We start from the raw sequence: 11882 nt of genomic DNA, 5'->3' as shown, positions 1-11882 counted from the left end.
TTATATTGGAAGTATAATGAATAAGTTAAAGAAGAGGTATTTTTTTTTGTACCAATTGTTGAAAGGTATGAAACATCCTATTCATCTCTCTATTTATAAAATATTTGCATAATTATGTGATATTAATATAAACTAATATTTTGTAGCAATCATTGGATGCTTCCCATAATTTGTCTCTGTGAAAATACTATATATTGGTTCTGTTCATTACAATGGGAAGTAAGCGATGAAATGAAGTCATTATTTGAATTGTAAGTATCTTGAATAATTATTTTGTAATATTAATAGCATCTTTTCAACATATTCTAAGTATGTATATTTGAAAAATAGATCTTTACATTGTTATGAGAGGTTGGGGGATATAGTTGACAAGAAAAAAAAATGAAATCAAGTGGCTGCCTGTATAAATAAGCATTTTAAATTCTTTCCCAAATTTTAATAAAGATTATAATATTTGATTTGATGATTTGAATTGGTTTTAATTTTTTTAACATTGTGCTTGACAATAAAGAAGTGTAGAGTGTGGTTATTATGTGATGATTTTCATGTATGAAATCATCACTCAAGACATTATCCACTCATTTGAGAACGTAATAATTTGTTAAAAATAATTTAGATTTTACACTTTACCCTATACTTGAATTAATATGCATGCACATATTTTTATTTATATACAGTATTTTAATAGTTTAGAGCTATTTTTCAAACAAAAGCTAAGACATATACAGAATATATGGTCTACTTACTTTTTAGAGTTGATAAGTTAGAGTAGATAATTAGATAAATGTTTGTATTGGATATGTAGAAATTTCAATAGATATGTTTGTAATTGTCTCTGGGCTGTTGTTTATGTATAAATGTTGGCTTTTGTAAGTAAGGGATTGAAAGAATACCAAATACGCACTCTTTTTTTAAAAAAATTGCACATACCGCGATAATTGTGTATTGAACTGTGGTAAAATATAACATTTCACAATAGTTATCACCAGAATTGTCACGAAAAGATAAACTTTTCATGACAGCTCTTACTCAAACTGTCACAAAAAGTTTAATTTTCATGATCGTTTTGGTGATAACAGTCACGAAAAATTCCCACAATAGCCTATTTCCAGACTATTTTTCACAACAGATGTTATTATAAGTGTCATGATACAAGTACAATGACAGTTGTATTAATAACTGTCATGGTAAGTTAATGCTTTTCTCCACAGTCCTTATGAGACTGTTACGAAAGGTGTCAACTTACAACTACACCTATTTTTACTACACTGCTTCTTATGTCACGAAAGTTAGTTTTCAACTATCGTGAAATATGCTTTTTGCACTATTGAAAGTCTTCATGATAAATGACAGGTGCTTGAAACACCCATCATTTATTGTTTGAATTTTTTTCTTTTTGGAAAAACTAGATTTTAAACATTATATGATGGGTTTCAAAACACCCGTCATTTATTTGAAAATAATAAATGATGGTTGTGTGAAAAACCCATCATTTATTTGAAAATAATAAATGATAGGTGTGTGAAAAACCTGCCATTTATTTCCTGACCATCACTCCCGTTCTCATATATGACGTATTTTCTTTTAACCATCATTTTTGTTGGCATCTTATATCGAAACTTTTGTAGTAGAATCAGTTTTAATCATCATAACATTACTGAGTCATCAATAGGCAATACGTATTCCAATTTCAATCCGGTCCCCAATTACTGCTGGCGTGAAAGTGTTTTGATAAACCTAATTAAATTTTGACGAGGAACGACAGTGCCCCTTATTTTCCATAAATAATTAGAAAGTAACATCAGACATTACTCATTAATTACTTCGCTAATTCATTATATAGACCACATCGATTTTTCATTTTCCAAAAATGCAGACCGCTTCATATAAATTATATACAAAATGATTCAAAACAACCTAATAATTTTAAAAATATTGCAGTTATTTGAATAAAGGTTAAAATTAATATTTAGTTTGGATTAACTAATAATTTTTATTAGAGTGTGGCGATTTTCTTGCATGTTTAAATGAACCAATAAGATGTGGAACGTAATATTATTCTTCTAACTATCAAATTACAAACAACCAATTTCTATGTATATATAATTCCATAATTTTATACTATTGTTATAAGAGATACATTGAAGGATATAACACACGCAGTTTCTAGGGGTTCCTAAGGACTTAAGGAGGCAAGAAACCATGAAAATAATTTACTGAAGGGAAAAAAATACTAATTAATTATTAGTTGAAAGGATGTATAATATTTTTACCTTGCCACAAATATTTTTCATTCAAATGCTAAATTTGAGACAGTCCTTGTAGATGAACCATCTTCACCAAGTGCTCTAAGAGCAGCATCCTTTAACGCTTGAATTCTTCTTCGAAGTTCTGTGCCTTCATCACCTTCCATTGCTATTTTCACAACTCTAGCAACTTCTTTTCTCTCTACAATCCCATTATTATTCTCATCATCTTTTGGCCTCAACGCAACCTTAAATTGCTCAGTTAGCATCACTGCGTTCATTCTCTGATCTGCAAATAATGGCCATGCGATCATTGACTTTCCATAGAAAATAGCCTCAAGTATTGAGTTCCAGCCACAGTGAGTCAAGAACCCACCAATAGACTCGTGTCTCAAAATCTCAATTTGTGGGGCCCATGATGGGACCACAAAACCTTCACCCTTGGTTCTCTCAATGAACCCTTCTGGCAAGTAGTCAAGAGGGTCATTCTTTTTTTGTGTAGTCAAATAAGCTGAACAAGCATCCCCACTTGGAGCCCTCACGACCCATAAGAACTTGTGGCCACTCATCTCTAACCCTAAGGCAAGTTCGTGAAGCTGGTCCTGTGACAATGTTCCACCACTCCCAAAACTAACATACAACACAGAGTCTTTAGGTTGACTGTCTAACCACATTAAACACTCCGAAGCTGGCATGTTTATGTGCTTAGACTCGGTCCGCAAAATAGGACCCACAGGATAAATATGAGGGAATTTAGAATTACTTTGTTGTAGAGCTATTATTGGCTCTGGTTCAAAATCTAGAAAGCTGTTCACTATGATACCATCTGCTAAACGAAGTCGTTTGAACATGTGAAGGACTGTTTTGTACGTTTCACAAGATCTTTCAAGATCAGGTCCTGGAAGATCCTTACCTCGAAAACTTATGCAACCTGCAAGAAATTTAAGAACTTAATATTCTCTAACCCTCTAAATTCACAAAAAAAATCTAAGTAACATATATCCAAAAAAAAAAAGCTTCGCAACCTGGAAGCTCCAGAGGTTGTGATAACTCTCGGAATCCACCAGTAGGAACCATAAGCTCGGGAAGATGGAGGGAAAATGACAGTAAAGTAGCCGAGGAAAAATAAAAAACATACGACTTGAGGTTGAGGGAGGTTGAGGTTGAATTGCTTTGCAATGTCCAATGCATCAATAGAGAATGGATCGACAACCATAGCGACAAGACGTGTCTGAGAACTGAAAGAGCTCAAAGCTTTATGAAGAGATTGAAGAGAGAGTATAACAGTGCGGTGGATCTGTGTTGCAGAGTCGAATCCTTTGAGTTCATCGGCATTGACATGTGGAAGAACAGTGAAGTGTATATGTGGTGGGAGAGATTCGAAGATGGAGAGCGTAGATGGAGAGGGAGGGCCAAGCGTGGGGATGAAGAAGGTGATGTGGAAGTGAGGGTGATGAACGACGAGTCGTTTTGAGAACTCAATGAGTGGGATGAGATGGCTGAAGCCTGGAGATGGAACCATGACGATGCAAGGGTTATTTCTCTCCATAGTAGAACGATACTTATGAGAGCACCGATTGTCTCTTGACTGATAATTTGTTTTTTTTTTTGGCCTTTTCCTATGGGTATATATAAAGGATTTTTCTTTTTTACAAAAAAAAGGAAGATTTTGTTGGAACTTGAAATTAACCAAGAAAGAAATTAGAAAATATGACAATAAAATTCATGTGAAATATATAAATTACAATTTTATCCATTTAAATGTCGTAATTTGTTTGAAGTTCCTAATGATTATCCTGTCATTAATAAATTTATATAAATTATCACATTAGTCCTGTTAAAAATAAATAACTCATAACTTTTCTTTTTATATTCGGAACTTTTCTTTTTATGATTGCAACAATGCAACAGCAAATAAGAAATTTAATATGTGAAGTTGTAATTTACTATTGTATTGTTGCGAATATAAAAAGAAAAGTTATAAATTATTTATTTTTAATAAGGATAATTTAATAATTTATATAAATTTATTAATGATAAAAAAGTCTCTAGAGACTTTAGAAAAAATTATAACATTTTAAGGAACTAACTTGTTATTTATATATTTCAGAAAGATTTTATTATTATTATTTTAATAAATTACTTCCTCCTATCCAAAATATTGGATGCTTTACAAAACTCAATAGCATTAAACTATTTTTTCAAAAAAATGCTCTTATTAAGTATATTGCAAACAATATTATATAAAAAAGAAATTAAAAATAATTAAGATAGACGGTAGTGATAATTTTATTGATGCAAATCAATTTTTAACTATTTTTCTTACTTTTTTTTTTGAGGTAGTTAAATTGTCTTACAGCCTGTTCATATAATCAATTTTTAAGGCAAAATAATTGATTTTAGAAAAAGTTATCCAAACAGTCAAAAAATTGAATAATTAATTATTAAGTTAAAATTACATTTTAAAATAAACTTTGAAAGATTGATTATAAATTTAATTTTATTATAATATTTTACTTCTTAAATAAAGTTTAACAAATTTGATATATCAAATATAACTTTATCAATAATTTAGGTTTAAAAAACAATATCTTTTATGATAATTTGTACAATAATTAATTTTAAAAAAATAATATCTAAATAAATTGTATTATAATATAATTAATTATAATCAAAATTAATCATATTAAATAATTATTTTTATAATTAATTATATTTAATTGAAATCCGGACGAGCCCTTATATTTTGAAATGTTTGGAATCCGTGGACCCATTAATTAAGTCGGAGGAATCATTAAAAGCTGGTGGAGCCACACATAAATGCACGCACCCACATTCTGGAGAAAAAAAGAATTAGTGGGCCAGATATGTCCTTAAACCACAACAAAAAAAATTTTATTCTAGGATTTTTTTCTCAAAATACGAGCAAAACTCTGAAAGCAATTGCTAGGAAAAATTGTGCCAATTATCGTCCGTAAAGATTTGTGCTGTCCATATCACGAAGGCTAGCTTCCACAAAAAATTAATTGCTTCAACATTTACTAAAGAAAAAGACAATTGCCCTACTGTGCATCAAAATGAATAGCGCATACCATATTGGCACTTCCTGCGTGGACTTATCCCACAAACAATCTATATGCTCCTCTTGTAACTTTTTATCAATGTGAGACTTCTATACTCTTCAACATTTCCTTATCTGCCCACTACTTATTGTTCAATTTTCTATTTTACCTGAGCTTGTGTTCTTTGAGTAGAGGGCTCAAGTGTCATCATAACATTCCCTTTCTTGTGTGGGAATTAAGAAGGAAATTACATTAAGCTAAGGCCTATATTTTTCTGATCCAACGGTAAGAGGAGGGTAACCTAGAAACAAATATCCTAACGAGCATTGCATTTGGTGAAACGCATTAATAGAAAGAAAAACATGAACATGATGAAGATAGTAACATTATAAAATTTAAGTAGGATTAATTAAGCAACTTAACAGGGGTAAAATAGTAAATTGATACTTGAGAGTTAATTTGGGTTTATTAAGTACAGCTTGTGGATGACCATTAGTCTAATTAATGGACCCTATATGGGATTAGGCCACATTGGGCACAAATTAATAGGCAAAAATTAGGGTTTCCATTTTTGTGCTATCCACTACCGCAGATGAGTTAGATTTTTAAATCCCAAACTTGCATTATAACTAGTAGAAATAGAAAGAGAGAAAGGAAAAAAAAAAGGGGGGGGGGGGAATTTGAGAGGAGGGCAATTTTTCTCTTCTACGGTCTGGAGCATCCGGCCATTGTTTTGTGGCTTTTAATCATTTGGGTAAGCTTCTCTCCTCCCTCTCCTATGCGTTTTTCAGTTACGTTGGTTCTTAGGGGTGGCTTGGTGGAGTCCAAAAATGGGGTGAGTTCTACCCAAGTTTCTAACTAATGTAATGAGTGTGTTTAATATTTATTTTAATTGACTAATATAACATCTTAATTTAAATTTTAAAAGTTAATTAAAGTTAATAGAAATTAGAGTGAACATTTAAGGATAATTAAATTAATTAGAAGATGATTATTGGGCTTAATATAAAATATAAGTTTGAGTTAAGATTTTTAGAAAATGAAAACATAATCATAATGAAGATGATAATGATGAGAAAGAAATATAGAAAAGTAAAAAAAAAAAAAAAATGTTGAGGAAGCCAGGCACGGAAAATTCATTGTGGGATGAGAGAGAGAGAGAGAGAGTAATAGGGAAAGAGACGTTGGATCGATCCATAGCCAACAATTTTAAATTCCATCAAAATGCAAAATTGTCCTTGTCATTTCTTCTTGTCTTCTCCAGCCAGACCCTGTGAGCGACAGTGGGCGAGAAAGTAGCTCGCCGGTGAGGAATTTTTGGAGCTAGGTTATATTATAAGATATTTTAGACATGATTTTAAACCTTTTTTTAAAATATAAGTGTTTTAAATATTTTTTAATCACATATTCTCTTTCATTTTTAATTTTAAGATGGTGAAAAACCTCAGCTTGGTAAATTTTGAGTTTTTAAATATTTCAATTGATTATTTAGTTTTTAATGGAGCTAATTAATGTTATTGGAATAAGAGTTTTTTATGGTTTAGATTTTCCCAAATAATTAATTTGAAAAATTAAAGCTAGATTTTAATTGAGAAAATTTTGAGTTATGATTTTGATAGTGACATGTTTCGAACTTAATGATTTATTCTGGGTTAGTGAAGGTTATAATAAAGATTAAATGGATTGGTTTTGAGGTTTATGATTGGATATTATTTAAAACAAAAAACAACTCTAACAGGAATTGTCATGAATTGGCAAGGCATATAAATAATTTCATGCAAATGATGTGTAATTAGGGTAAGACAAGAAGATAATAGCCCTAGCTATCTCAACCCTTTTCTCATAAAGGGAAAGCGGTGGGCAAGCTTCTAAACCTTGATTCAACTACAAATCCAATCGGGAGATTTCACAACAAAACAAATTTCTTCTATTTGCACTGCATATGCAATACACTAAAGCTCCATTTAGTTACTAGAAATGAATGAAATAGAATGAATTTAAAAAATAAATATAAAAATAAACTAAATCATTCTTTTTCTATTGATAAATATAATAAAATTTATTAACATATACTACAAATGTGAAAATCATCACATTCTCTAACAATCTCATGAATCATGATTCTCAACCACATAAACTAAATTACGCATCTCCCTTATGAATTTAATCATCTTATTTTGACTTTTATTGTTTTCAATCCATTTTATTCCATTTTTTTAGTAAACAAATGGTAATTTCTTTAGTATATACTGATGAGATCAAAGAGAGCAAAGCCGAGAACTATCATATACCATTTTCTAGTTTCTGCAACCAAACAAATTAAAGTAATTCCCTTGGTTGACATCCATTTAGAATCTCCTAGATATATAAAATAAAAACAAAACATGAAATAAAAAAATAATTTCAAAGATATTTATATAGAAATATCCTTGACATATGCTCCATACAATCCTTTATTAAGATGCCTTCTAAAAATAAAAATTGGTTCAAATTTTATGGTCCGTAGTCAAAATATTAAATTATTCTTTTTAATCCCTAGAATTTAAATCTTTCTTGTAACTTGAACAAGTATGGTGAAGCTTCCATTAATTAATAACGCTATAATTGAAATATTGTCATGTTTTTTCAAATTGAAATATTGAAGTTCCTTTAAACCTAATAATTTTTTAATCTGCATGAAAATTATTCGAAACACCTTATATAAGGCACAAGAGGAATTATTTTTTAAATACTTAAAAACGGTTACTATTAAGTTCTACTAACAAGACTACAAGAGTATAATAAATATCACCTACCGATCCTTATATAGTGAGAGAATCTTCCGTCTATATAATAGAAGCCATGGCACATGAATTCTAATTCAATATATCTTTATGCACTACATGTGATTCTCTTCGCAAGACTCATTTGTTTGATACCACTTATTTGAATAGGGAAGAGAAATTGGTCGGATTAGGCTAATTAGTGGAATCACGAGTTCAGTCAGGGTCATTATAAAAGTTTGTTATCAAATATAGAAAAGAAAAACGATCGAGTACACCACGAAGCATAAATATATAACTACAAAATACATGGAAGACTTGCATTTTTTTTTTTAAATTAAATGCCAGTCAGATTTTTCAATTCAAGTGCTAAACTATCCAGCGTCCTCATAGAGGAACCATCTTCTCCAAGAGCATTAATAGCAGCTTCTTTAAACACTTGAATTCTTTCGCTAATTACTTTTCCTTCGTCACCTTTCATTACACTCTTCACAATTCTAGAGACTTCCTCCTTTCCCACAATTCCATTGTTAATTTCATTCTCTGTCGGCCTTACAGCAATCTTCAATTCCTCAGTCAGTAACACTGCGTTCATTCTTTGCTCTGCAAACAGTGGCCATGCAATCATTGGCTTTCCATAGAACACACTCTCAAGCGTTGAGTTCCAACCACAGTGGGTCAAGAACCCACCAACGGAATTGTGTTTCAGGACTTCAATTTGTGGGGCCCATGATGGAACCACAAGGCCTTGATCTTTGGTTCCATCGATAAACCCTTTCGGCAAGTAGCTAAGTGGGCCCTCCTTTTCGGCACTGAAAAAAGAAGTGGATTCACTTGGAGCCCTAATGACCCACAAGAACTTTTGGCCACTCATCTCTAACCCCAAGGCTAGTTCTTGAAGTTGGTCATGTGACAACGTTCCCCTACTCCCAAAGGAGACGTATAGAACTGAGTTTCTAGGCTGATCATCTAACCATGTCAAACAATTTGAGTCTGACTCGTTTATGCTATCTAACTCAGACAGTAAAATGGGGCCCATGGATAAAGAAGTGGGTACTTATGATTACTTTCTTGTATTTTAGCTATTACCTCTTGTTCCAGACCTGTGAAGCTATTCACTATGATACCATCTGCAAAGTGGAGTTGTTTACAAATGTGAAGAATGGTTCTGTAGGATTCACTCGATCTTTCATGAACTTCAACTGGAAGATCCTTGCCATGAAAAGTTATACAACCTGTAGGAAGTTTTATTAGGTAGTGTTTAGATTAGTATGTTTAGATTTTTAGATTTAAAATCTTAAATTTAATTTAAAATTCATGCACTTAAAATTTCTTGTTTGTAAATAAAAAATTTCAAATTCAAAGACAATGAAAAAAATGAGAAATGAAAATGAAAAGAAAATCTATTTGACTGTATAGCTAGCATTTCAAATAACTAGCTTAAGTGCAGGATGGATTTAAAATTATAAATCCAAACGGTGGATTTGACCTGAATTTAAATTTAAATCCCATACATCTACACATAACATTACTTAATTCTTGATTATTTTAGATCAAAATAAAATTTCTAGTAGCTATTTATTTTAAACTGATTTAGTGTGTGTGTATATATATATATATATATAGTTCACCTGTAAAAAAATATAGAAGAGAATTAAATCATATAGGAATTAAATCATATGGGAATTAAAGAATAATCAGTAATAACCTGGAAGTTTCAAAGGTTGTGATAGATCTCGGAAACCAGTAGAAACTATCTTTTGATCCTGGTCAAGATCGGGAATATTGAGACAAAAACACAGTGAAGAAGCTCCTGAAGCATAGTAAACGTACGACTTGAGGTTGAATTGCTTGGCAATTTCCAATGCATCCACTGAGAATAAATCAGCAATCATAGCAACAAGGTGAGTTCGAGAACTCAATGAGGTCAAAGCCTGACGAAGTGATGGAAGAGAGAGAATGACAGTTTGGTGGATTTGTGTCGCTGGATCGACGGCGCTTTGAGGGATGTCGTTTTGATTTACTTGTTGAAGAAAAGTGAAGTCTGTGTGTGGTGGGAGAGATTGGAGAATGGAATGTGTAGCTGAGGGAGGGCCAAGTGTGGGGATGAGTAAACTGACATGAAAATGACGGAGGTGAACGACGAGTCGTTTTGCAAGCTCAACCAGTGGGATGAGATGGCCAAAGCCTGGACATGGAACCATGACGATGCAGGGATTTCTTAATTTCTCCATCGAAAGATAGATGATTATATGATATCTTCAGGGTCTTCCTCTTTACTGAACGTTTCTTGGCTATAGATTGATCTCTGCTGATAGCTTTAGTTTGAATCTTCTTATTTGAAGAGGAAAGGAACGGTGTAGAAGACAAACAAGAAGACGACAAAATTCGAAAAGTGAGAAAGATGGCACAAAATCAAAAAGTTGAAGTTAACGTGTGCACGTGCGCGCGCGTGTGGTATCCCCCTCAAGCTTCCTATACTAGCAAAACTTGTTACAGCAAGCATATGCGCATGAAAAACGAAAAAAATCCAAAAAAAAAAAAAATCCCCTAATTACTTTCCCCCTCACAAAAAATGTGTCTCCATCACAACCTTTGTTATAAAGGATCCGTTAATTATTTTTCGTAGATTAAAAATTTTATTATTTAAAATTAGTTAAAGCTCGTTTAAATTACCTTCAACAAAATTTATTAATTACAGAATGTTGTTTAGACAGCTAGCAGCTTGTTTAGATAAAGATTAATGTTCAAGAAACGTGTATTCATAGTCAGAGGGAATTTATAAAAATTAATAAATATTAATTAGTTTATATTTTTAATATTTCTTTTTTAAAACTTTTGATCTTTCTCTTAAAAAAATTTAACTTAAAAGTCATTATATTAAAATTGTGTATAGTTTTATATAATATTTTAGAAATCCTTTAAAATGTAAAGTGACATCACATATCTTTACATCATTTTTTAAATATTATAAGGTTTAGATATTCAAAATAATTTTAATTAACGTTATATAGAAATTAAATAAAAAATATGTCTTCATACAATTGCTCAACTTCCATTCAATTTAATTGAAATTAAATAATGTGCATAATATTAATATTAACTATTAATTTTATTTTTAGAAGTAAAGATTTAATACATAACTAAAATCTTTTAATAAACTTGGAAATTATATATTTTATTTTTGTTTAAACACATCAAAAAAAAAAATACAAATAAATAATGAAGAGGAAGGAAGCCTACACACACAGAGAGAGAGAGAGAGAGAGAGAGACCCCACCACTGACAACAACGTGATTCCGCCCCGTTCATAATTGATATTCTAAAAAAAAGATCTAATTAATAATGTTAAGGACATTTAGGAGGGGTCTAAAGGTTCAAATACTTTCATTTAAGATCTAATAATAAAAGATCCTGTCACTGTTTCATACGTACGAGTGAACTCTTAATTCTCCTTAGATGCAAATGTATGCTCGGTCAACTTAACGAGTTGACTTACATTTTTTTATAACAATGCATTAGAGACATGTGTAATGGCACACTTCAAAATTAAATCTGATTTTTTTATTAAAAAAGTAAAAGTATTAACTTTGATGTTAATGCAAAATAAATTTATATTTAAAAATACGGTTTGTTAGAGCATGAATGAAGAAAGCGAATAAAAGAATGACATAGTGATACTAAATGAATACTCAAATCTATTTCCAAGTGCACAGTGCATACAAAGGGTTCGTGTATTTATAGAGAGATTACTCCAATACAAATGAGACACGACGTGTTATATTCAAAATAATCTAGAAGCTATTGTGCTT

General features: G+C 31.1%; 1 protein-coding gene and 1 pseudogene across 1 annotated transcript; both read right to left on the bottom strand.

The window, feature by feature from the left end:
- Nucleotides 1–2075: 2075 nt before the first annotated feature.
- LOC129288957 (hydroquinone glucosyltransferase-like) lies at nucleotides 2076–3826 on the bottom strand. Its single transcript, XM_054925781.1, has 2 exons — nucleotides 3272–3826; nucleotides 2076–3177 (listed from the first exon to the last, which is right to left on the bottom strand). Exons 1-2 carry the CDS (start codon nucleotides 3435–3437, stop codon nucleotides 2291–2293), a joined length of 1053 nt encoding a protein of 350 aa, XP_054781756.1. The 5' UTR covers nucleotides 3438–3826; the 3' UTR covers nucleotides 2076–2290.
- Nucleotides 3827–8299: 4473 nt separating this feature from the next.
- LOC129288700 (hydroquinone glucosyltransferase-like) lies at nucleotides 8300–10375 on the bottom strand (annotated as a pseudogene).
- Between the last annotated feature and the right edge of the window lie 1507 nt (nucleotides 10376–11882).

This window comes from Prosopis cineraria, unplaced genomic scaffold, assembly GCF_029017545.1.
Source record: "Prosopis cineraria cultivar Desert tree isolate PC_DT_omini unplaced genomic scaffold, ASM2901754v1 PC12, whole genome shotgun sequence".
Taxonomy (NCBI): Eukaryota; Viridiplantae; Streptophyta; class Magnoliopsida; order Fabales; family Fabaceae; genus Prosopis; species Prosopis cineraria.
Note: the sequence above shows the minus strand (reverse complement) of the source record. Positions and strands in the feature narration are given on the sequence as shown.

Coding starts and splice junctions, on each gene's coding strand:
- LOC129288957 (XM_054925781.1), bottom strand. CDS start 3,437: ATGCATTGGACATTGCAAAGCAATTCAACCTCAACCTCCCTCAACCTC. Junction 3,178..3,271: donor ACAACCTCTGGAGCTTCCAG/GTTGCGAAGCTT, acceptor AATTTCTTGCAG/GTTGCATAAGTTTTCGAGGT.